This window comes from Phoenix dactylifera, chromosome 14 (genome assembly GCF_009389715.1).
Source record: "Phoenix dactylifera cultivar Barhee BC4 chromosome 14, palm_55x_up_171113_PBpolish2nd_filt_p, whole genome shotgun sequence".
Lineage (NCBI taxonomy): Eukaryota > Viridiplantae > Streptophyta > Magnoliopsida > Arecales > Arecaceae > Phoenix > Phoenix dactylifera.
In genome coordinates, this window is record NC_052405.1 from 7,727,994 (window position 1) to 7,754,739 (window position 26,746).

Here is a 26,746-nt window from a genome sequence, read left to right on the forward strand (position 1 = left end):
TTTTTTTTTTTTTTTTTTTTTTTTTTTTTTTTTGGTACAACGGCGGCTCACACCCTACGGGTGTGGATACGGCCTGCAAAATCTGAAGCAAGTAAAGCTAAAAGGGATTCCGGCACTGTGTCGGAATCCCTCAAAATAAAACCTCCAGTGTGATGAGCCGCATAGGAAGCGACCCAATCAGCTGCACAATTCGCTTCCCTGTAAACATGTGTAGCCTGGTAGGTTTCACACGCCTGCAGAAGTCTGCGAACGTCCAGAAGCAACGGTCTGCCCTCACCTGCACGATCTCGGCCCCTGACCCAGTCAATCACAGTAGCCGAGTCACCCTCAAGAATAATCCGGTCTGCACCCAGTATCTGTCTCGCATAAGATGTCCCCTCCCAGGCGGCTCGGAGCTCAGCACACACCACCGATACATCGAAGATCCGCCGACCCCCCAACGCCACTAGCCTGGCATCGTGATCTCGAATGACGAATCCCACACCTCCACCTCTCCCATCAGCTGTCATGCTGCCGTCAAAGTTCACCTTCAGGAAACCAGGGGGTGGGGGTACCCAGGATACGAAAACATATCTGGGCGCTACAAGAGCAGAATGGGTACCCCAGATGTCCCTGGCCAACCCATAAGGTGACCTCACAGCAGTCCTCAGGAACTTCTCTGCATGCAATAAAGCCCTGGCCACCACCACCCCCACGGGCGATCTGCGGCCCTCAAACACTTGTGCATTCCTGTCTAACCAGGAATGGTAAGCCAGGTATGCAACGCGAGTCCCTCTCTCCTCCGCCTCGGGCCCACCTCCCGGGATCTCCAGGAAGCGAAGGAACTCAACAATGGACGACCACCTCTGCCCCGGGTCATAGGAGATCCGTGCCCCCCTCCAGATCTGAACAGCCCGCGGGCACTCGACTAGCACATGATAGATAGACTCCTCCACCTCCGGACAGACTCCACAATCTCCAGCTATCCGCACACCCCGTCGCATCAGAACACTCCTAGTAGGTAGACAACCCCATGCGACCTTCCACAGGAAGAGTGCGACGCGTGGGTGGACCCGTAGTCTCCATATCCAGGCACCATCAAAGTGTCGGGTCACGACTCCTCCTCTCCACTGCGCTATGTCGCGAGAGCTCACTGACGTCCGCCCGGACAAACTCCATATCCTCCTATCCACTGTCAGCTCCACCGGAATCTGCAAGGCCAGTACTCGCTCTGCAAGCTGCTCATGAAAGACCCGTCTAACAAGATCTGCATCCCATCTCTGCTCCCCCTGAACAAACAGAGAGCTCACTGTGCGCCCCTCCAACCAAACATGGTCCATCAATGTAGGCCAGTCCTGCAGTCTGCCCTCCGAAAGCCACATGTCCTCTAGAATGCTGATAGTCCGACCATCCCCAATCTCCCACCGGATCATAGGCAACACCCCCGGGGCACGAGAGCAAATCTCTCTCCAGATAAATGAAGACCCACGTCCAGCTCTGAAAGTGGCCGAAGAGATGGGGTCACCATACTTCGCCCTCAGCAGAGAAGCCCAAAGACTCCCCGGCTCCAAAAGAAATCTAACTGCAAGCCTAGTGGCCAGTGTCTCCCTGCGCTCGACTAGAGAGTGGACTCCCAGTCCACCCCGGCTGGTTGGCTGACAAATGACCTCCCAAGCCAATAGGTGGATGCCCTCTCTATCCCCATGGTGCCCCCAAATGAAACTCCTGAACATCCTCTCTAGGTTGCGGATAACAGACACCGGTACTAGAGTATTGGACATTAGGTAAACAGGAATAGAACTCAAAACTGACCTCAGTAGAGTGACTCTGCCCATCATCGATAAAGTACTCGCCTGCCAGCTCTCCAGTCTCCGTCTGATACACGTCTCCATAACCGTGCACTCCCCCTGCCGCAGGCGCCGGCCAGTAATCGGAACCCCGAGGTATGTAAGGGTCCCCTCCTGCTCGGCTATCCCCAAACTGCTCACGATGGAGGCCTTCACCCTAGGGTCAGTCCTCGGGCTAAAGCTGATGGCCGACTTAGAAAGGTTGACCATCTGACCTGAAGCTCCACAGTATCCCTCCAGGATCCCCCTAATCGTCAGAGCTGACCTCCGTGTCGCGCGGGTCAATAGTAAGCAGTCATCCGCAAACAATAAATGTGAGATACATGTCACATCCCTCGCCGGCCTATATGCCTCAATCTCCTGTGCCGCTGATGCATGGCGAAGTGCTCGAGACAGGTAATCCGAGCATATGATGGACAACAATGGTGACAACGGGCAACCCTGCCTCAGGCCCACTGATGACTCAAAGTATCGCGATGGGGAGCCATTTATCAGTAATGCAAAAGATGGTGACAGAATACACCCCTGAATCCATCTAATCCACTGTGGATGGAAACCAAACCTCTCCAATGCTCGCCCAACAAAGTCCCACCTCATCCTATCATATGCCCGCTCCATATCCAATTTGACCCCCATCAGACTCCTACATCGAGGAGCACACTGCAAATCAGTCATGAACTCATGAGCACACAGGACATTGTCAGAAATCGAGCGTCCTCCAACAAAGGCTCCCTGCTCCTGACAAATAATCCTGGGCAAGACACCTTTCAATCTCTGTACTAGCACCTTCGCCACTACTTTGTGCATAGTCGTGCACAGACTGATAGGACGAAAGTGGCCCGGCTCAACTGGGTCATGTCTCTTCGGGATCAAAGTAATAAAGGTCCGCCTCCACTCCATAGGCATCGATGCCGATACAAAGAACTGCTGAATAGCCTCTACAATCTCCTGTCTAATAATCTGCCAATACCTCCTGAAGAAAAGTGGGGGAAAGCCATCTGGGCCTGGGGCTTTATCCTCACCTAGGGACCATAAGGCCTCCTGAATCTCCATCTCTGACACTGGTCTGCTCAAATCTGCATTCTCTCCCTCGGTGATCTGCACCTCTGGAACCAACCCCCACTCAACGCCATCCTCATCCGACCTCCCTATGTCAGTCCATCTGGCATGAAAGAACTGCAGTAAAGTGCTCCTGACAACCTCCATATCCTCTGACTCCTGACCCCTGCTGTCCCTGATCCTACGAATCCTGTTCTGCTGTCTCCGCATGATGGTCGACTGATGAAAAAACCTCGTGTTGCGGTCCCCCTCACGAATCCACTGAACCCTCGACTTCTGTCTCCAGAATACCTCCTGCTGTCTAAGTAAAGAATGATGCCTAGCCAAAAGCCTCCTGAGCTCCCCCTGATCCTCCTCAGACAGTCCTCCCCCACTATCCTCTTGGGCCTGCGCCGCAGTAATGGATGCTTCAACTTCCTCCACCCTTCTAAATAAATTCCCCACTTCCTCCTTATTCCACCGAGTCAGTCGGCGTCTCGTCAGCTCAAGCTTCCGGGTCACCCTATACATCGCACTCCCACGAACAGGCGTCCTCCAGGCCTCCCTCACCACATCCCAAGACCTCGGATAGGACAACCAAATCTTCTCAAACCGAAAAGGACAATGAGACTGAACAGAGTGTGATGTACTAACCAATATGGGGCTGTGGTCAGAGGCAATCCTAGGCAGGTGGCGCACCCAATAGTCTGAGAATCTCTGAATCCAACCGGTAGAGGCAAACACTCGGTCAAGCCGCTCCCAAACTCTGGCCTGGCCCTGCTGGTTGTTGCACCAAGTGAATCTCGGACCTGTGAAGCCGAGGTCAGCAAGCCCATTAGACATCAAAAAATCCTGAAATTCCCGAACCTCAATTTTGTTGGTGAATGCCTTCCCGCCCCTCTTCTCCATCGGACCATCAATGCAATTGAAGTCCCCAGCTACCATCACCGGGTGCCCCAACTGAATGAGACTTGTGGCCTCCTCCCACAACACACGTCTCTCCCTATAGTCTATACTTGCATATACAGCAAGTAAAACCCATGGGGGAGCACTACCCTCTTATATCACTAAATTCACCTGCTGCCTGCACTGGTGGAAGACGTCAATGTTGCACGACCCCACCCTCCACAATACGATAATCCCCCCTGATAACCCCTGTGACTCATTTGCAACGTTGAAAAAAAATAACAGCGTCGCCGGGCACTTCAAAAAGTTTCTTTAGGCATATATAGCTGACATTCCCACCTTTTTATATTTTTTACTTTTTTTGTATTTGACTGATATACTCAAGCTAAAGCTATATGAATTGCTATTTAAAAAAAAAAAAAACAGCTGTTATGGCTCAAAATGCCTAAACCAGTGTTATAATGTTCCGTTTCAACACAAGTAGTGGTTATTATTATTTATCATTCTTATGGTTCCCTTGGTAAAATAATAATTTTAAAAATCAAGTTCTTTTTGTTTTTTTTAATGTACCATTTGAAAATATTTTTTTGTGAAGTAAGAGTGATTTAGATAATAGCACCAGTTTTGGTAAAATTATAATACTGTTATTAAAGCCATCCAAATAATTATTATAATAGTTAAAAATATTTTTGTCAATATCCACCATAATGAGACACTGGAACTTTGCTCCATTTGTTAATAGACAACCAGCTTGATTTTTTTTCAAAGAATGAATTATTTATTGATTATATGAGATGTTTTGATTGTATACTCACTATATAACTCGTGTCTGTCTACCAAGGCCAAAAATAAATATATTTAGATTTCTTTAAATTATATTGCTTTTAATGAAAATTTTGTATTTATTCAAATCACATTTCAAACTGTCAGCTTAGGTACGAAGCTTTTGTATGAATCGACGGATTTGTTATTTGGTTAGTTTAGTCGAATAGATACCACGTTGCATGATCTTGATCGTAAAGATGATGAAATTATCTGGCAACTTGAGCAATATTATTGTGCTAGTGAAGGTAGATTAGCCAGGCATTTTGTACCTCATTTCTCTTGAAGGTGATAATTTTGAGATCTGTGTGGTTTCACCAAAAAAGTATAGCTTATGGATTCTATTTTTGTAAAAACATAGTTCCACATGGTACATGCGATAATCTCTTTATTATAATTTAATCTGATACAAGTTTAACCAAAAGTAATCAAACAAAATTTAACATCAATTAGTCCCCACCATTAAGGATAAAGTAAAAAAACAAGATGACAAATTAATGCAAGTCTTCACAAAGAAGGGCGTCAACCCAATAATCCTATCAAACATCCTTTCAGAGTCCAATTTTCTCCCAGGACAGTTTAACATCACTTTTTCCTCTCCGAACCGGCTGGCCCTCTTTGCTTCTTACATAATTTTAAGAAGAATATTTGATTTCTTTTTGTTTTTGAGATAGCTTTTTTTTATTACATATCAAAAGTAATCCTCCGTCATGTTGTTTTATCCGTGCCCAAAGAGTTATTTAGGCTGAATTAAATTGGTTAAAATAAACATTATAGCTTCTTCTTTTTTTTTTTTTTTTGGGTACAACAGGGACTTCCAGTGTGGGTGTGGGTCATGAGATCTATAAAAAAAAAAAAAAAAGTACATAGTGTAAAAGAGTAGGAATAGTCACATCGTTCTCTTGAATAAAATCTTCGAAGTGATGGACCGCATAAGATGCCACCCAATCCACAATATTGTTTACCTCCCTATAGACGCGTGTAGTCCGATAAGAGGCGCATTCACTCAGAACACTGCAGATGTCGTGGAGCAGCTGCATTCCACTAGCCGCGTGCCCTCGGCCCTGAATCCACTAGCTGCATCACCGTGACAGCCTTTCTCAAGAAGAATGCAGTCCGCACCTAACACCCGTCCTGCATAGATGATGCCCTCTCATGCTGCTTTGAGCTCAGCACCCACGACGAACTGATCAAATATCCGCCGGCTTCCGGCCGCTATGACTGGTCTGGGATGACAAACTCTACAGTTGCGCTACTTTCTCTCGTACCAACGCTATCATTGAAGTTCACCTTAAAAAAGTTAGGCGGTGAGAGCTTCCAAGAGGCGAATACTGTCTTAGATACTATGGAGCTAAATGAGAACTTCTTTTTTTTTTTTTTGACCATCTTAAGAGACAACAATGCACTGATGCTAATAACCAAGGCCGCATGAAGCAGAGGTCGGTTAAAGGTAGATGGAAATGTTGGTCCGGCGACGCTGCTAAAGTGAAAACTCGACGGTCCGGCTACTGAGGTGGTAGCCTAGTGGGAGCGTGGCCTTACTTCCAACCAAGTAGTTCCGAGTTCGAAACGTACAGGCGTCGATTAAATTGTGGAGACCGGATGCTCCCTGCTCGGACACGGGATCTGAAAGGGCGTATTGCTCTGCTAGTAGCCTCGGTGGTGCCAGGTGTGACGTACTCGCACGTGGTATTCATGCCGGAGCTCAGAGGGGTAACCGAGCCGGGCCCACGAGTGAGGAGGGTACGAGTAAAACCGATCGGGGTGCCCAACACACGGTCATTTTTGTCCGCATCGAATATTCTTCTGGTGGGATGGGGGCTGCTATGCGGGAGTGGGCTTGTTCCTTCCTCCCCTCTTGTCCTTTTTTAAAGAAAAAAAAAAACTCGACGTCCGAGTCCAACCCAAATCAGATTGGTCCACGACTCGATCCCGGTCCCTCTGCCCCTCTGACCGGTGGAACCGGTTCGTCCACGGCCCACGCTCTCCGTCCTCCGCCCTCCGAAAAGCGAAGCCCGCCTATACGGCCCTCCGAGAAACCTTCTATTTCTCTCGCTTTCACTTGCTATTCCCCGAGGGAGTTCTAGAAAAGAAGGGGCGGAGGAACGTGGAGCGATGTGGAAGAAGGGGAAGAAGAGGAACGACGAGGAGTCCGCCGGTGGGGACTCCGACGGAGCGCCACCGTCAAAGAAGCTCGCCAAGGCGGAATCCGATGACGATGGCATCGTCGTCTGTGAGGTTTGATCTTCGCTTGCTAAAATTCTAGCTCCATTTATTTCAGCTCTCGGTTGGCGTGTGCGTTTATGGGACGAAGTGGGTGGATTTGAGGTTTAGATATCGAAGAACAGGAGGGTTTCGGTGCGGAGCTGGCAGGGGAAGGTCGTGGTGGACATCAGAGAGTTCTACATCAAGGACGGGAAGCAACTCCCTGGAAGGAAAGGTATTTTCTCTCCCCTTTTCTCTATTTGATTCTTTTTTTTTCGTTCCAAAGCCAAAAGTTGTTGGTTTTTTGTTAGGTTTGTTTGTTTCTGTTGCATTCTTTGACATTTTAATTGGGAGCGGGGAGTTAGGGTTCTCCAGTTTCAGAATCTTGGTTCGAATGTTATGTCATAACGTTAACAATATCATAAGCACCACTTGGAAAAGTAACCAGGTAAACTGTGTCCATGCCTTCTTGTTCGGAAAAGGCTGAGGTTTCTATAGTTTGAGATTTCTTCTCTGCGGGTATGCTGGAAAGGTCAAAGAGAGAAATGCTGAAAAAGTGAAAGAAATAACTAAAACCGCATTGATTTATTAAATCTATAAGGTATTGCGGATATGTTAGTTTCCTGCCTCAGGGATGTCTGAAGAATGGATCTTGTCTTAATATTAGGGAAGAAGACAAGATGGTTGGAGTGACCAAGAATAATGCATCAGGGACTAGTTAAATAATAGGGCAAACAAATGGATTTGAAGAATAGGGAAGGTAAATATAGGGTCTGTATATCCTGCAGGATATCCCTTTCAAAGTACCGATACAGTTACCTTGTGTAGCACTTGAAGGTACTAGCTGTAACTTTTCCAAGTGCCAGGAAAGTGACTTTATGTCAGTAGAAGAGAACCAAGTCAAGGTGATGGACAAATACTAAAATAGATGTCCCAGAAAATGCGTTTAATGTATACATTGGTTTGTATCATAAGGCTTTGGTGAATTGATTCTAGACAGTCCACAAGTCCATCAAAGCAGAACCATAAGTTATGAGGCAAATGGCTAGTCTGATAATGGTCCTAAAGTGTAAAGGTTGCAACCTTCTCTTATTGACGAGCTATTGGTGGGGGAAGGAATCATGCCAAACCTTTGCATGGCAATGTATAATCTATTTTGCAAAATTTAGGATCCGATTCTCGTTATCATAGACAATGGATGTTCATTCAAATTATGCTTGCTTATAACAACAACAATGACAACGACAACTGAATTTTAGTTATTTTATTTTGAACCTGCCATTGATGGGGTAGGAGACCATGGCCAGACCTACTTTCTTAAAATTGTGGATACACATGCTGTTCAATCATCTGCTAGGATGTCCAGCGTGTCAAGTGACAAGAGTGGCCTTGCATATTGGATAGGATATGAAGTTATGGTCATCCTAGCAAAGCAAGAGGTCATTACCACTGCTACATTTGTTTTTTAAATGGCACAAGGAATGTCTACAGCGGACATCCAACATCCCTAGGACTGGTGTGTTCTTCCATGCAGTTCAGTTCAATCATGTAATGACATTCAACATCTAAAAAAGACTGATTTATGTGTATTTACAAGAACGAGCATATATAGTAGTTGAAAATTTAGATTCTAAACCTTTTGATCTCTTCTATTTGAATGATATAAAGATGATAAGTTAGATAGTCAAATCTATGATAAATGGTAGGAATATAGGGTGATTGCCTTTCTCTTTTGCTTATTAGGAGATTTGCATTCTTTGCTTTGAGTTGAGACTTGTCCCATTGGAGCTGTGCGGATTAGTTTATGTTATCTACATTCATGAAAGGGGCAGTATTGTTCCTGACTTCCTATAGTCATGGATGAAATATTTGAGGCCAGGTACTTTGTCATAACTCTTAAGGGCATAAAGATTTTCTAAGGCTTGCTGCTATTCTTTAAGTAAGATCACACTCTTTGCCTTCTTTCTTTGTGATACATGCATGAGTTGAAAAAGGAAAATGCCCCTTCTTTTTTTAAAATCTGTTTGGTTAGTTGTTCACATTTAATTTGTAGCCTCTGGATCACCCTTATGATCCCAATGCTCTTCTATAGCCTTGGTTAAATACGCTTCTTCTTGGGTGATCAATATTTCAGAAATCTAAATGAATTCTCATCTTTCTAGGCTGGCTGATGACCAAGTTATGTTGTACTGTCCCTAGCTTCATTACTGTCCTACAGTATTAACATGCAATGGGGTTCTTGTTGTGCCTTTTTTTGGGTTTGAGGTGTGCCTTTCTATACATGGTCTTGGGTCAAGGTGATGCAATTCATACTTAATCTGCCAACAATGCTCTCACGGTTGTTTTTTGGATAGTCAAGCTATGGATTTAAGCTTTGAAAAATGACTCGTTATTAGGGAATGGAACTGCCTGACAAACGTATCAGGTCTTGAGCAGCAACTTCCAGATGCACCTTATATTTCTGTTGCATTTATTGATTAGTGTTCAGGATGGGATTCTGGAAGGGCATGTGTGCCATGAAGGTGGTATGCTGGATTGCTTACAGGTCCCCAGGTAATTGTCCTTTCCTCTGGGACATAGCTCAGATCTGCTCCCACATCACTTCCAACAGCTCGTATCTGCTCCAACATCACTTCCCTCCATATGACACACATATTTCGTGAAGGGAATTAACTTGCTGATGTGGTCACCAATATAGCTTGTTCCCTGCCCTATCCTTGGACTGATAGCGATGGGGAGCCTATTCCCCTATTTGCAATGCAGGCACCTTAGGGGCAGCTTTTAATTGTGCACAATTCCTTTTGGGGCCTTCCTTTGTATCATCAAAAATAGAAGAGGAAAGGCATGTTGCACCATCTTTACTTTTGGGATTCATTTGAATTTGAGCTGGGTAAGTAAATCCATTCCATGTTCTTCAAGTTAGTGTCAGTTGCAAGGATCTGATGAACTGTCCTACGAGAGTAAACATATCTTCACAAAGTACAAGGAAATTACAAAACTTCTGGAGTTTGTAAATTTTAGTGGCTACCCTAGATGATAATAAATGATCTTATTGTACTGTTGTATGTCTTATTCCCCTTGTTCTTTATGTTATGTGTTATTGGTATCATAGGTTTGTACTTATCGTGTACCAGTCTTGTTTTCACCTATTTCTTGTGTCATTGCTAGGTACTTGTTAAGGGGCTTTGATCTTTCTGGTAATGTGATGATCATAAGATTTAAGTAAAATAAAGCTACATAAACATTTTTTCCATGTTTGTTCTTCTGATGTGGTTGAAACTCAATGTCCCTAATCATATTCATTTGTATTGATGGTGCTAACACGACGGATTATCCAAAATGAAGATTTTTGTGAGGTGGGCTGATGTTCTTTCAAAGCTTACCTAATTAACTTTGAGATGTTCTTTTTGTATTATCATGTTTCAGCTAAGATTACTGACCCTATGGGTTAGTAGTATAAAGAGAATCCCCCCTCTTTGCTGGTTAGCCTTAAGATGCTTATTTGATTGATAAGGGAAGGTTATTATCATTTTCAGTTTTTGCTAAAACTCTAAACATTAGTAGTCCACATGTTGCTATGAACTCCAATTGTTTTTTTGGGTTTTACATTCTTTCTTACATATGATGAGGGTGAGTCTTGGCACAACAGTATGGTTGCTCCATTGTGACATGAAGTTCATGATTTTGGAACTCGAAAATAGCATCTCCTTATGCGAGAGTAAGGCTGCATACATCTGATCCTCCCTAGACCTCTCAATGGTGGGAGTCTTGTATGCTAGGCTGCCCCTTTTGGATACTTTCTTATATAATATTATCAAATTCCTGCAGTTTCACTAAAGAAGTGAGTTCCCGCTTAATATGTTTGTTTTAAAGTTTTTTTCTTTTAAACTTTTTTCCTTTTTTTATTTAAACAATCATTTAGATAGATTTTTTGGCTACTAAAAGAAGGGCATAACCCACCTTTAACATGATATTTAGTTAAGTTCTCAAAAACGTGACAGTGACTTACACTTCTTGGAAGATGCTTGCAAAGATAGAAGATTTAACATTAAGTGGGTGTATGTAGCAAGAGTCTAGAGAGATTTCCTTCAGTCTTTTGGAAAGATACTTTTAGCATCCTAAATATCTATTTCTATATTGACAGGCTCTTAACTTCAATTAAGACTTTGTAACTAAAGAAAAAGAGAAAAAAGAAATGACATTAATCAAGAGTACTGGCTCGTGGTATATTAGTGTCTTTGTAGAGCCTAGATGGTGGAAGTACCATGTTAGTAGTGTTATGATTAAGTAGGAGATTGGACAATTGTAGCTTAAACTCTCGTGCTTGTGCATTACATGGTTATGGCTATTGGAGTGTAGAAATGTGGAAGAATTTATTCTTGGGGGAGAGGTTTTTTTACTACCCATTGTCCATTATCTTCCTCCTGTTTCTTGAGGAAAAAGAAAGGTTTCTTTTCTTTCTTTCTTTTTGTGCACGCGCATTTTTTTTTTTTGTGTGTGTGTGTGTTGTGCGGGGGCGTGGGGGGGTGGGGGAGGGGTAGGTCTGTTGAGGTTGAGTTGAGAAATGTGGCAAAATTTTAAGCAAGGGAGTGGAAAAAAATGCAGAGTGGAAGGATACAATCAAAGGTCTTGACAAGCTGTGGGTGCAATAAATATAGACAACCATGCAAAACCGCAGCCAGATTCCCTGTGTAACTTGGACAACTGGCCTATCTAATAGCATCCTGAGGCCTTTAGGATTTGTAAAACAAAATGCAAAAGGTAAAGCCAAAAGTTTCTTGACCTAGAATGGTAAAGTCTTATCATTTCACGTGATATTATTTTTAATAAAATATAAAAATGACAAATGAACAGCTTATGCAGGCTGATTTATGGTCTTCTCACCAACCTTCAATTGAAGAGGAGTTTCATCTACATCCACAAAAAATCCTGTTTGCCATAATGAAATAGAAAAAAAATAATACAACCTTCTGACTAGGATTTCAGGGATATAACTGGTAGTGCATCTCCAAAACTGACTAGGTCACTCAATCATCCTGGCACATGAGCTTGGTGTAATACCCTGCATGATACATAAATGCCATGATGGTTATTGTATCAGAGTACTCAACCATGTAACCAGATAAAAGGAACCTCTTGTATATTGTGGTACATTTGTCCATCTGATATAACTTATGGAATTGGAGGCTCAATTACTAAGAATAGGTTGTTGGTAGGAGGCTTTCCATAAAAGCTCCTTTACAACCCTTGTTGATATTTTTCCTTGCAAGATCTATTGGCCTCTTGCTGGAGTCCTTGACATATGAACAACTCCTCTTTCAACTTGACCACATATTGGAGCCTCTTCTGCTTAATTAATATGAAGCAAAGAAAGCATGACAACAAATGAGCTCGTTGGGGAAAAACTCTAGGATCATCTTCTCATGAAAGTCCTTACAATTCATATTTACCACCCTTCATGCTTGAAAGTGTGAAGTATTGGGTCCACACTTTACCCTTGTATCAGGAAATTGCACTCGCCTAATATACCAAATATATTGCATTTTTTGATATTTAATTAGGCTATTAGATTTTGTAATAGTAGCTTGTCAGTTTCTGGCCATCAATCTTCTGGTTCAAATCACAACTAGTTATGAGCATATCTACAGTGTGCGGTTTCAGAATTGATTCCCAGGGGGGGACAGTGGATAGTATTTTGGTTGAGATAGGGAAAGAAGGGAAATTGTCACAGGTTAAAAAATAATTTTGTAGATTAATTAAAAACTAATGAAATTTTTGATGGAGAGCTAAATCTAATAAACCTCGGAAAAAATTATCTGAGAACTCATGGAAAAAGTATTAAATTAATTGTGAAGTTGTTATGAACCAAAGAGTGATTTGGTTTGTTGAATCAGTTGGGATAAACTTGGAAACAAGGAGGTTTGATGAAAAATTCAAGTCTTTCTGAGGTTTTTCAAATTATTTTATTTTATGTAGGATTATGAGTGTCAACCAAGTTTAGGATCTTTGCCTGGTGATAAATGTTCTAATTCTTAAATCGTAACGAAGTTTTGTATTTAAGTGCTTCCATATTGTAACATTCTGCTTCCTTCCTTTCAGGCATCTCGCTTCCCTTGGATCAGGTATGTGTTTCTTTATTATCATTTCCTTTTTCTTGCTATAGTGCTAACGTTTGTACCCTTTTCTTTTGCCCCATCATTTTCTTCCACCAAGAAACGTATCCATACTTTTGTTTTGGGATATCCTTAATTTGAGAGTTTCAGTTCCTGTCTAATTGTATGCTGCTTCCGGTTACTGCTAACCCTTTCTTCTCCCATATGAAGTGGAAAGTGCTGCGGGACCATATTGAGGAAATTGATGAGGCAGTAAAGGAAAATTCGTAGTCTGAATCAGCTTTGAAGAAGATGCTGGACCGCTGGTGATGCAACTTTTTCTCTTATAACGTTTTGATCAACCTCGCTTTGTACTTAAGGTGCCAAGTATGACATCTCTACTTAATTATCCCTGTTTATTTTAACTAACCAAATACTGCTTCCTTTTGGTGCGTATAAGACTTGTAATACTTTAGATTAACCTATTTCTAGTTACCTAGAGCTAGAAGTCTATGAAGCAGGTAGCAGAATATGTTTTTGTGTTCCCTTGGTGGGACATTGATCCTAGTGATTGAGGCCGTCTGCACTGTTGGAACATGTTGAGTGGGCCGGTTGCTTATTATTTTCTCACACTGGAATCCTACTATATGCTATTGCGATGCAGTGCATAAATCAGCAAGTATTTATGGTTCCTCAGCTGTAACACTTTGGGCCTTCAGAATATGCAATCCTGTGGTATCTAAACAAGTAATGTGAACAGTGCAACGGACTCGGTTGCCTCCTTCGCGGCATATCATTCAGAAGAATTTTTGTAGGAGAATTTTGATTTCGTTCTTTTCTTTCTTCGTCATCTTCTTCTTTATGGCTCTTATGAGTTTACTTATGTGCCTATAGCGTGAGTATAAAAAAAAAAAAAAAAAGAGCATCCCACGTGGATCGGGCGCATTGATTAAATATTTTATCCAGCTTGCATTACTAATTTTATTGTGGAAAAAAAAAGTTAAATGTATTCAAGTTATCGGCAAACCAAGTCCTACTATCTCTCCTGTTTTGGTTTTGAAAAGAAAAGAAAAGGTAAATGTATTTTCTCAAAAATGATAACTACACAAATAAATATTTATTTGCAGTACGAATACCGTATAAACAGCCCACTTAATTATTATTTTTGCAAAAAAAAAAATCAGAACAATTTTTGCTACAAAATGATACATATTTATAAATTCTTAGATAATAATGCTATATACCAGTGAATGCAAGATATACATATTTTAAATATTTGGTACTTATTTATTTATGTACCAGTGATCATGAGATTGTCCAGAAATGCCTAAATATGTATTGTTTTGCAGAGGAAAAAATAATTTGATTTTTCTTTTTTTATGTAAAATCCACTTCGGTGAAATAAATATTATTATTATTTCCAGAAGAATCATCCTCATTCAATCGCGTGGCCTCCACCTACGGTCTATCTTAGATCACCAGCATCGGATACATGTTCCATCAGCAGCATGAGATAATCGAGTCGATCTTTCTTCTCTTTTCTTTTTTCTTTTTCTTTTTTTTTGCTAAAGAAAAAGGGCACTTGTGGTTCCGGCAACTTTATCTCTTGCGTCGCCCGAAAAACTCGTAGCCTCGGTCATGTCTTCGTTTAGCCAGGGCGTCGCACCGCCATGGCTTGGTTAGAGCCGTCGACGGCCGCCTGGTGCGGCGGCGCTTCCACGATCCCCTCGCCTCCCACACTCCGCCGGCTCGGACCACACCATCGGCGGCTGCCGCCCGCTGGCGTTCTTATTCCATGCCAAGCGATCCACCAACCCGAACACGTTCTCTTCCATTCTTCAGCTACCAATAACGAGAAGAATGCCGCTAGAATTAGTAGAAGGAGCTCGGTTCTTTTGCTGTTCCCGTTCCTGGTGGCCTCGTCGCCGTCAGCCGCTTCTCCGCCGGTTTCCGCCCACCTGGAGCTGTACACGGACCAGGGGGAGGGATTTACCCTCCTGAAGCCTTCCTCTTGGGTTAAGGTTCCCTTTATTCCTCTTATACTCTCCACCCCTTTCCTCTGGTAAAGAAAAATCATTTTTTTGGGGGGAACTGGGTTCTATTTGGCTGGTCGTAATGTTGGACCCGGATTGTTGTTAATAGGTGGAGAAGGCGGGGGCTGCGGCTTTGTTTGAAGAAGGGAAGGGGAGCAATAACATTGGAGTTGTGGTGAACCCCGTTCGCCTGTCCTCTCTCAAAGACTTTGGGACTCCAGAGTTCGTGGCCGACAAGCTCATCCAAGCTGAGAGGAGAAAGGTTCTCTCTTCGTCTCAGCTTTTCTATGGTTTTTGTGCTGTTTCCTCGTCCTTTAAGCTTTACTGCTAGGTTTCAAATAGGCTTGTTGAATAATTCTGTGAATTAATGTTCTTTTGTTAGAATAATTTCAAAATATGGGCTTACACTGATTGCATATTTTTGTTTTATAAAACGGGTTAGACGTATGGCTCAGAATGGTACTATGGTTAAGCCCAATATGATTTGTGATCATTTTGTTTTATGGGCTTTGGTGCACTTTGGATGTATAGGATTGAGTCCTATTTATTGTGGTACTTTTAGTATGTAGGCCAGGAAACCCAATTAGGGTTTTGGAGCCTTTAATGGGAAGGCTCCTCTATGTTTCCTATATATAGGCTAGGTCCCCCTCTCCTCTCCATATGGTTGATAGCTTGCCCCATTGACGGCTATCTTTTGTGAGGAGCAAGGAAGGGAAGATCCAGCCGCTATTATTCCAGGTGATTGAGGAACGTATTCAATATGTCTTCCGCAGGTATATCTCTTAAACTTGAATACGGTATTATTTGTGATTCTAAATCTTAGCATGTTATTATTTATGACTATCAATTGGTATCAGAGCATCCATGCTAGGATTATAATCCTTCATACACAGTTATTATTTTATCTGGATTTAAGGATTGATTTTATGCATTGGTGATATATGATGAATGGATTTTCTGCATAAATCTTCATACACGGATCTTCCATTGATGATCAAATTTTTGATTTGATTTTATTTTAGATTTGCATGAAATATGATTTTCGGATTAAAAAAAAAAAAAGAGAAAAGGGAAAAGGATTTCACTGTTCATCTTTTTCCTTTTCCTTCCCGTAAGCTTCATCTTCCAACCGCATGAGTCATCTTCTTCCTTATCATCTTCCAAAGCATTGATGTGCTTTGGGGCCAGCGTGACATGTCATTGACATCCTTCATCTTCTTCCCGTTTTACAAATCCCCTCTTCATGGGAAAGAAGAAGAAGATGAAGGATGGCAAGGGGCTTTCCTCGCCGCTGGCCGGCGCCTCTGTGCCGTGCGACGGCGGCGGAAGGAATTTCAGGCGGCTCGCACGCCACCGCCGTGGGCGGAAACCACCGCCCAAAGGAGTCCGGCCACAGTGGGATCCCGCCTCCTTCACGGGCGGAGATCGCCGCTGCCGGGGGCTTTCGCGGCCCCCCACCCCAAGGGCGGCCGCACGCCGTGGGGCGTCGCGGCGGCCCAGGGAGCATCGCCGGCCACTCGCAGTGGCCGGCGTGGGTGGCGGCCATGGGTGGCAGCCGTGGGCTGCCACCATGGGGCTGCCATGGGTAGCAGCCACGGGCTGCTTCCCAAACAAAAAAAAAAAAAAACAGGAATAGTGGCGGCGCTGGGAAGAAGAAGGAAAATAGGGAGGCATAATTTAGGGGTTTTTTTTTTTTGGCCTACTAAACCCAATCTGAATAGGTCTATAATTGCAAGTTGGGCCTTTTTATTTAATCAGCTCATATTTATTTTATTTGCACTGCATCCTAATGGACCAGAATGGGATTTTGGGCTGGGGCTAAGAGTTAGTAACCCATTTAATTGTTATTTAAATATTGAATAATCTGAATCAAGGCCCTCATGCATGTTAATTATTGAGGTGTTAAATTAATAAATTGTTAAATTTTGGACATCTCTTGCTGCCATATATGCCTTTTGTAATTAACATTTTTGTTTAATCAATCACATGTATTTTTGATTATGTTTGAAGCATGTTTGATGATTATGTTTTTGTCACATAAACCATTATTTTTGTGATTGAAAATTGTTGGGCATAAAGACTATCCTTATTTTCCCATTAAGAGAATATTTTGAAATTGAAGTGGATGGTAGTCACCAAAGTGGCACACTCACTGATATTTATCTGATTTTCTCAAAAAAAAAAGGGGTAGCATTGCATTTTCCCAAATTATTGAATGCAATATCTTGCCCGAAGGTGTTATTGTGTATGATGATTTGGAAAAATGACATGAAGTGATTAATAAGATTGCATTAGCCTAGAATCATTCTTCTGCCCAAAGGTGATGGTGTTTCGAAAGTTGATGTGATTTTGTTAATTAGCTTCATGATATGTTTTAAGAGTACCTTATAGCGTGTTGTGTTGTTAGCCCAAAGGCGACTCTACAATGATGCACCGAGGCTCTTACCGTAATTAGACTTATATGTTTTTTCAAGTTGATTACGGACTATCTAATTAATAGCCCAAGTTGATTAGATAGATATGTTATCATCCATTGATTGCATGCATCACTTTTGGATGATATTAAATAAAATATGTTGTTTTCGCAGTCTTGAATGCCTCTTCCCTATCAAGCCAATTGTCTGCCGTTCAAACCTTGACTGGAAATAATTATGTGAGATGGAAACGAGACATAGAAATAGCACTGGGTCTCTTGGGTTTAGATTTTGCTTTGGAGGAGCAGCCTTCAAAACCAACAGATAAGAGCACTATCGAATACAAGGCTGAGTATGTCAAATGGGAAAGAGCTAACAGGCTATGTTTGAAGATTATCAAGCGTTCCATATCTGATTCCATTATGGGTGCTATACCGGACCACGACAATGCTAAGAATTTTTTGGATGCTATAGGACAGCGATTTGTTGAGTCCGATAAGGCTGAGACTGGGGACCTAATGGATAAATTTATGAATATGAAATATGATGGTGTTTGTGGAGTTAGGGAGTACATCGTGAAAATGCTGCACATAAGTCTAAATTGGAAGCCCTCAAAGTTCCCATTGCAGAGCCTTTTCTTATCTATCATATTCGTAATAGCCTTCCTAGCCAGTTTAATCAGCTTAAAGTTGCTTATAATGCCCAGCGTGACAAATGGGATTTGAATGATTTGATTGCTGTGTGTGCCCAAGAGGAGTATAGAATACGTCGTGAGACTGTTGAAACTGTGCAACTGACCCATCAGCCTTCTCAAAACAAGAGGTCTTCTCATAATCGTAAGGGCAAGTTCCATAAGGGCAACAAACCTCACTACAATCAGCAGAACAAAGGGTCTGGTGGGCAGACTTCTGGTGGTCCTAAAGGAATTATGAAAAAGAATGACAAATGTAAATTCTGCAAAAAGAAGGGTCATTGGCAGAAAGATTGCTTTAAGTTTAAGGCTTGGTTGGAGAAGAAGAAGACTTCATCAGGTATCTCCTTGGTTTTGGTTTGTTTTGAGTCTTATTTGATAAATGTGCCTTTAAATTCTTGGTGGATAGACTCTGGTGCAAGTATTCATATCACTAATTCCTTACAGGGATTAATAAGGAGACGGAGGCCAAGTGAGAATGAAGTAAACCTATGCGTTGGAAATGGAGTTCAAGTTAAAGTTGAGTTTATAGGAGCAGTGAAGTTATCCTTGGAGTCTGGTTTTTCTCTTATTTTGAAAAATATATTTTTTGTACCGACGATGAGACGGAATTTAATTTCTGTGTCAAAGCTTGATCAGTCTGGATTTTCTTTTAAATTTAGTAATGGAATGATTGAACTATTTTATGACTCTCGTATGGTTGGACATGGCATTTTGTGTGATGGTTTATACAAATTGATTTTGGCTCCAATTGATGAAGTCTCTTGTGTTACTAAAGTTGGAAAGAAAAGGGCTTTAATTAGTGAATCATCCTCTATATTATGGCATAAGCGTTTAGGGCACATTTCAAGAGAGCGAATGGAGAGATTGATGAAAGTTGAGATTCTACCCTCTCTGAATTTTTCGGACTTTGACACTTGCATAGTTTGCATAAGAGGAAAGCTGACTAAAACTACAAGAAAGGGATCCACTAGAAGCGATGGTCTTTTGGATCTAATTCACACCGATATTAGTGGACCGTTACCTTCTACTATATGTGGGAACAAATATTTTATAACCTTCATTGATGATTTCTCGCGTTATGGTTATGTTTACTTAATTAATGATAAATCCCTCGCTCTTGAAAAATTCAAGATATTTAAAATGGAAGTTGAAAAACAATGTGGGAAAAGTATTAAAGTTGTGAGATCTGACCGTGGTGGTGAATACTATGGTAAGTATGACGAGTCTGGTCAGAACATGGGTGATTTTGCAAGATTTTTACAGCAAAGTGGGATAGTCCCTCAATACACAATGCCAGGAACACCTGAGCAAAATGGTGTTTCTGAAAGGCGTAATCGGACTCTAAAGGATATGGTCAGGAGTATGATGAGTAGAACAAATTTGCCAGAATTCTTATGGGGTGAAGCATTGAAATCTGCCATGTACATTCTGAACAGGGTTCCTAGTAAAGCTGTTGAGAAAACTCCTTTTGAATTGTGGACAGGTCGTAAACCCAGTTTAGCCCATTTTAAAGTTTAGGGCTGCCCAGCTGAGATTAGGATTTATAATCCTTATGAAAAGAAATTAGACCCCAAATCCACATCTGGTTTTTTCATAGGGTATCCAGATAGATCAAAAGGCTACAAGTTCTATTGTCCTAATCGTGGCACCAGAATTGTTGAGTCCATTACAGCAAAATTTTTAGAAAATGATGTTGGTAATAGTGAGAGCTCCGTGTTAAATAAAATTTTTGCTGAACCGGATCAAGTTGTGGTTCCGATTCCTGTTGTACAAAAAAAAGTTATTTCTCAGCCAATTACAATAGTTAATGAAGAACCTGAGCATCAAGAAGAACTTCACGTTCCTCCTCCAACACCAGTAGAGTCATTTTCTGAACCACAAGTTAGGAGATCACAAAGGGAAAGAAGGTCTGCCTTGCCTAATGACTATATTGTCTACTTACTAGAGAGTGATTTTAATATTGGGCATAATATTGATCCTGTTTCTTTTAATGGAGCATTAACAAGACCTGACTCAGATAAATGGCTGAATGCCATGGAAGATGAAATGCTTTCTATGAAGAGAAATAAAGTTTGGGAACTTGTTGAACTTCCACCACATGTTAAGGCCATAGGTTGCAAATGGGTTTACAAATCCAAGTTAGACTCAAAAGGGGATGTTGAACGACAAAAGGCTAGACTGGTTGCCAAAGGGTTCACTCAGCGAGAGGGCATCGACTATAATGAGACTTTTTCACCGGTTTCATCCAAGGATTCCTTTAGAATTATCATGGCACTTGTAGCACACTATAATTTGGAGCTTCATCAAATGGATGTTAAGACAGCGTTTTTAAATGGAGATCTCTATGAAGAAGTTTACATGAGGCAACCTGAAGGTTTTGTCGTAGAGGAAAAGAAAAATTTAGTGTGTAAGTTGAACAAATCCATATATGGGCTCAAGCAAGCATCCCGACAATGGTATTTGAAATTTGATGAAGTTGTGACTTCTCTTGGTTTTGTTGAAAATACAGTGGACCAATGCATTTATCTCAAGATCAGTGGGAGAAAATTCATTTTTCTTGTTTTGTATGTGGATGATATTTTACTTGCCAGCAGTGACCTAGGGTTACTTCATGAGACAAAGAAAATGTTATCTGCTAATTTTGAAATGAAAGATCTTGGAGAAGCTTCCTTTGTACTTGGAATTGAGATACAGCGTGATAGAGACCATGGCTTGTTGGGACTTTCACAGAAGACATACATACGACGCATCCTAGAGAGGTTCAATATGCAAAACTGTGCACCCGGTGATGTACCTATAGTAAAAGGGGATAAGTTTAGCAAAGCCCAGTGTCCAAGAAATGAACTTGAAAGAGAATCTTTGAAGAACATACCCTATGCAAGTGCTGTAGGGAGCTTGATGTATGCTCAAGTTTGCACTAGACCTGACATAGCCTATGCAGTAAGCGTCCTTAGTAGATTTCAATCGAATCCAGGACATGAGCATTGGAAAGCAGCTAAGAAAGTTATGAGATATTTGAAAAAGACTGAAGGTTATATGCTTACCTTTCAGCGTACAGATCATCTTGAGGTGGTAGGCTACTCAGATTCTGATTTTGCAGGATGTCAAGATGATCTGAAGTCAACTTCAGGTTATGTTTTTATGATGGCTGGTGGTGCTATTTCTTGGAAAAGCGTTAAGCAAACTCTAGTGGCTTCTTCTACTATGCAGGCTGAATTTGTGGCATGTTATGGAGCTACGGTCCAAGCCATTTGGTTAAGGAATTTTATTTCTGGACTAAAAGTTGTTGACTCCATCTCGAGACCAATTACCATCTACTGTGATAATAGTGCAGCGGTGTTCTTTTCAAAGAATAACAAGAGTTCTGGTGGCTCTAAGCATATAGACATCAAGTACTTGGTAGTCAGAGATAAAGTTAAAGAAGGGCAGACAAAAATAGAGCATATAAATACAGAGGTAATGATTGCAGACCCATTGACTAAAGGACTCGCACCGAAAGTCTTTAAGACACATATTGCTAATATGGGCATTGTGGAAACTTTTGATATTTTGGGTTAGTGGGAGTTATTTATATAAAAGAACTACGTTTTGGCTTGATCCTCTTTACGAGGTACGTAGGCAACCCATATGCTTCGGGTACAGCCTCTTCCAATTATAAAAATATTTATCTTCCTATTTATAATTCTGTATTTTGTGCACAGAAATTATAATTATGTTTGAGCATGCATTGCACATATGTCTTTTATTATGATATCATTTTGATCTCGATATATAATGCATAAAGACATGATGTGAGTCTCTTTTGAGACATATGGCTTCTTTTGAAGCATTTATGAGGAGCGATATGAATTAGCACACCTTTGATCACATTTTGGTGCTAATTTCATACTACATACTACCACATTGGTTGGAGGATGGGGATCCATGTCGATAAGGATGTTAGCATTTGTAGCTGTGGAGTGGTCTTACATCGATTAAATGGTGTAACGACTTCCATGCTCAATGTTGATGTTCTTGTTGGACCGGATCATGTATCCAAGGTGATTATCATTTGAGCTATATGTGTGGCCACTTTTGTAGTCTAACCCGAGAGTCGTTTTCACAACAAAGTTTTTAAATTAATATGACAATCCGTGTTCGCCCAAGTGGGAGAATGTTAGAATAATTTCAAAATATGGGCTTACACTGATTGCGTATTTTTGTTTTATAAAACGGGTTAGACGTATGGCTCAGAATGGTACTATGGTTAAGCCCAATATGATTTGTGATCATTTTGTTTTATGGGCTTTGGTGCACCTTGGATGTATAGGATTGAGTCCTATTTATTGTGGTACTTTTGGTATGTAGGCCAGGAAACCCAATTAGGGTTTTGGAGCCTTTAATGGGAAGGCTCCTCTATGTTTCCTATATATAGGCTAGGTCCCCCTCTCCTCTCCATATGGTTGATAGCTTGCCCCATTGACGGCTATCTTTTGTGAGGAGCAAGGAAGGGAAGATCCAGCCGCTATTATTCCAGGTGATTGAGGAACGTATTCAATATATCTTCCGCAGGTATATCTCTTAAACTTGAATACGGTATTATTTGTGATTCTAAATCTTAGCATGTTATTATTTATGACTATCATCTTTTACATGTTAAAGCTATGTCGAATGCATATATGAAATTCTTGACAATCATCTCTTAAAGTTGTAAACCTGAAGCTTAATGCTGGCATATAGTGCTTAAAAATAATTGTGGGAGCATCTTTATGGTCAAATGTCTTTTTGAATAATAGGCAATTCACAAATTTTCTTCCTCGTAACTTTAAAAGAAAGAAAGACCTCAATTCATGTGGTTGAATCAAATTAACTCCTGTAAATTTATTTTCAATTGGTTGTGCTCAAGAAAGAAGTGGGCATTCTTTTCTACTGTTAGTTAAAGAGTAAACTGCGAAGTCTGCCATTCCAAAGGGGAGAAAAAAGAAGAGACAACGTTCTTGCATTTAAATGAATCAAGACGCATTTTTTACTTCATTTTTCTGTCAGCTTTGGTTAAATTTTTCTATTCCATATTCTTAACAATACCATAAGATTACTCGTAAACAATATAGTAAGCGGAAGAGGGAAAGGAATTATGCATATCACTTTATTCTCATTCCTTTCTTCATTTGGCAATAGTAGAACATGTCTCTGCCGAGCTTTTCTAATTGGCCCGTTTCTCATACAGACATAGAGAGCAAGGGGGATAATAGAATGTTCAATATGTTTTACTCTCCAGATCTTTGATCAATTCTTCACGATGCTCTTATTTGTCGAATACTAAATATTAAAATGATTATATTTATGTGTACCATACAGTATGACAAAGTATATTGCTTTTCAACATCTTTGCCTCTAAACTCATGCACATTTCTTGTTCACAATGCCACGTTCTTGTTTTAGAAGTTTGGTATCCAACTGCAGCATTTGTATCCTTAATATTGCCTTTTTTCCCTCTATCTTATTACGGCTTTCTTATTTTTTCAATGCTTACACTTTAGACCTCATTTCATTTATAGTTTAATGCCTCTGCTTTGAACAATATTTATGTTAACAATAGCAAATTCGGCCTGCATGCGTGTAGAAGGATAAATGAACTTCGATTTTGTTCAGAAGCACATCACAAAACCTCATCTTTATGGGTGCTGGAGATTGAGCCTGCAAGGAGTTATGTTTCAGCTGCAAGTTTGCTCTACCTGACCTATCTGGATCTAATATTTTATTTCACATGAATATATCATGGATGATTGTTTATGTCATGCCAAATATATTGCCATCTCTGGCTATCTATATAGGTACTTGATATCAGGACAGGCAACTCAAGTGGTCTGTCTAGATCTTGTTATCAATGGATCGTATTATTTATTTCTCGAGATCTTCAGTCTTGTTTCAATTGGAGGTTTATTTTTTATTTCAAACTACAATTTTTACTGGGTGAAATGTGTGGTTATTGCTATTTGCTTAGCCAATGAACAGTTGGATCTCTATTCAACTGCCCCTTCACTGACGGGTTTGTATGCTAAAGATAATTGGGAGTCTTTACACAGTCTACAGTACTTTGGATCGCAATTTCTTCCAATTAGGTAAATTTCTAGAAACAGGACGTTACAAAATGATGCTTCCATTTCTGGAATAACTTATGTCTCTATGATTGAAGTTGCTGGTTCCACTGACTATACCTGTTTGCTGATACTTTCCCCTATTGTTAGGTCCCAGCAATGATTGCAATTTTTATTAATAAACTATTCCATGCTTGTCCTTTATAAGTTGTAACAATGGTTATATTAATTAACTTGTTTGTTTTGCAGGAAAGCACCAAGGATGCACAAGTATTAAGTGTTGCTGAAAGATTAGGTCACAGTGGTTTACCAGTGTATGAGTTTGAGTATAAAGTTGATAGTACCAGGGGAGGGATGAAGAGGATATTTTCAGCTGCATTTGTAGCTTCCAGAAAGCTCTATCTTCTCAATATTGCCTACTCAGACCGTCCAGATAATCCCCTGGATGGTAAAACTAGAATGGTGTTGGAACAAGTTCTTCACTCTTTTGACACAGCATAAACATGAATGCTTAAATCAGAAAAGGTATGTTGCATATCTTGTGATGAAAAAAATAGTTTTGGCTTTCTGTTCTGTCGACACTCTGACCTGATCTAACAGCTTTCTTGCCTCTTGTTTGCAATTTTCACAACCATAAAGTCATAAGGTTTATTTGGGCCTACCATTTAACATAAAAAAACAAAAAAATACATGAATGAATCAGATTCTATGCCTTTACTCAAAAAAAAAAAAAAAAGAATCAGATTATATGTCAGGTTCAAATACTTATTGTTTCATCACATCTAAACGTCGTCAATTTGGTATTATTTGCAATTTCTGCAACCATGTGGCCTTAAGATTGATCTGATTATACAGTAAGAAAGCATGCTAAAGTGAGACTGCAAACCAGGAGATTAACATTTTCAACAACATGCCTTGCTGAAATATCTCAGATTTACCTTGTCTTTTTATTGCTTTTTGCGCTATTGAGTTGTTTCATGCAAGTACATAGGAATAGAGACCATTTCATATCTTTGTAGAGATGGGAACCATATTTTGGAAGTTCCCTAGTTATTTTCACCTCTCTTCGAAACATATTTTGCTTTCCAAATCGGAGTACACATGCTAAAATGCGTGTGCATGCACGCATGCTCAAATAGCCTAATCACGTGCATCATGCGGTAGGAAGCAAAATAAATCGATTGTTAGTCATGTTCTGTGTTGTTCATCATGCCATTATGCCACCATTCTTCTAGTTTGCAGTGCGTGTTATAACCCTCACCAATGATGAATGTAAAAGGGGTTCTAAAAATCTCCACCCCCCCCCCCCCCCCCCCCCCCCCCCCCAAACAGAGGTTCTATACCAGTTACTTTTTCCTATCATTGAAGCAAATTGACTTCAGTTTGCATGAAACTGAAGTAACTTTTAAGAGTGTGCCTGATGCAGCTCAAACCTGGAAGAGGACAGCACTTTTGTGTCTTAAGTCGCTTTCAATGCAAGTATGAGGCCAGCAAAATTTCACAAAGATGCATGGTGGTGCAATCGACATAAACCAACTGGTGTTTGGTTGTTCATTTAAAGCTGCAAAAACTATCACAACGAGGTCAGGCAAATCAAAGATTTAAGTTCATTCTTATGTTTGAAATTCTTTTATATATTCTGTCAATTTCTCGAACATATAAGTTCAATGATGGTTTTGGTAGATTAAGTTTCGTTTACAATTTGTATTAAATTCATTGTTTCTGAACAATGGGGGTTGTAATATTTGTAAGGCTGATCAAGAAAACTCCTGATTCTATATGCATCTGACTTAAAGATCGTATAGAGTCTTTTCTGTTATTAATAAGGTTATCAGATTTCTTCTTGAGTGTGGGTCTCATTTTCTACATAGAAAGGCTGTTACTCTGTCCACTCAATGGTGATTGCTTTAACAAGCCATGGTTGCTTCTTTTTTTTTGGCAACATTTCAGAATTAGTTCCTTTGTATATTCTCTGTTAATATATAAAGCAGCAGATTCATCTTGTACTGGTTAAAACTTTGGCTGATAAAGGAAGGATACATGAATATGACTAGGAAGGACAACCTATGGTGTGATCATGATAAATTAAGGTTAGGGAGTAATATTAGCAGCAAACAGTAAGATGCTAGCGGATGAGTCATTTGCAGCAGTTTGAAATGTCTTGAGCACTGTTCTGCGATCTTGGGACTCCAAATTGAGGCACATTAAATATATCCTACCAAGAAATCAAACAAAAGAGACGAAAGAAAGGCAAAGAAAAGAAACTTTGCCAAAAAAAAAAAGAAAAAGGAAAACTGCCCAATAGATCCTACAATGTAACACAAAAAGATCAAAACTTTAAGAAATTGGCAGCCATCTCCTGCCCATCCGGACCGATTTCTTCACTTCCTGTATGAGGGAACCAAGAACCGAAACAGGATCTGCGAGAATTAACTTGGGGAAAACACGGGGAGGAACCCGAAAAAAAAAATCAGATTTTTATTTCACAGACATGTCCAGGAACAAGGAGAAAAAAAAAGATTTTCATGAAAACATATGCGGAGGAGGAGGAAAAGCATGATTGGACACGGATTAGCGATATTTTTTAAGGTTTAAGATAGAATGGGACTTCGAGGTTAATGTCCACGGTGTCGGCGACA

General features: G+C 40.8%; 2 protein-coding genes across 2 annotated transcripts; both read left to right on the plus strand.

Annotated features, from left to right (window-relative positions):
• The first annotated feature begins 6,528 nt into the window (after positions 1-6,528).
• On the plus strand, positions 6,529-13,592 carry LOC103701360 (RNA polymerase II transcriptional coactivator KIWI-like). Its single transcript, XM_008783396.3, has 4 exons — positions 6,529-6,830; positions 6,927-7,032; positions 12,897-12,919; positions 13,121-13,592. The coding sequence occupies exons 1-4, from the start codon at positions 6,708-6,710 to the stop codon at positions 13,178-13,180; spliced, it is 312 nt and encodes a 103-aa protein (XP_008781618.2). The 5' UTR covers positions 6,529-6,707; the 3' UTR covers positions 13,181-13,592.
• Positions 13,593-13,856: 264 nt separating this feature from the next.
• Positions 13,857-25,954, plus strand: LOC103701363 (psbP domain-containing protein 2, chloroplastic). Its single transcript, XM_008783403.4, has 4 exons — positions 13,857-14,910; positions 15,032-15,184; positions 24,357-24,632; positions 25,534-25,954. The coding sequence occupies exons 1-3, from the start codon at positions 14,560-14,562 to the stop codon at positions 24,606-24,608; spliced, it is 756 nt and encodes a 251-aa protein (XP_008781625.2). The 5' UTR covers positions 13,857-14,559; the 3' UTR covers positions 24,609-24,632; positions 25,534-25,954.
• Positions 25,955-26,746: the final 792 nt, after the last annotated feature.

Excerpts from the sequence above, each read along its gene's own strand:
- LOC103701363 (XM_008783403.4), top strand. The coding sequence starts at position 14,560 with ATGGCTTGGTTAGAGCCGTCGACGGCCGCCTGGTGCGGCGGCGCTTCC. Across the intron at positions 14,911-15,031 it reads AGCCTTCCTCTTGGGTTAAG|GTGGAGAAGGCGGGGGCTGC; the intron begins GTTCCCTTTATT and ends TGTTGTTAATAG. Across the intron at positions 15,185-24,356 it reads TCCAAGCTGAGAGGAGAAAG|GAAAGCACCAAGGATGCACA; the intron begins GTTCTCTCTTCG and ends TTTGTTTTGCAG.
- LOC103701360 (XM_008783396.3), top strand. The coding sequence starts at position 6,708 with ATGTGGAAGAAGGGGAAGAAGAGGAACGACGAGGAGTCCGCCGGTGGG. Across the intron at positions 7,033-12,896 it reads GCAACTCCCTGGAAGGAAAG|GCATCTCGCTTCCCTTGGAT; the intron begins GTATTTTCTCTC and ends CCTTCCTTTCAG. Across the intron at positions 12,920-13,120 it reads TCTCGCTTCCCTTGGATCAG|TGGAAAGTGCTGCGGGACCA; the intron begins GTATGTGTTTCT and ends TCCCATATGAAG.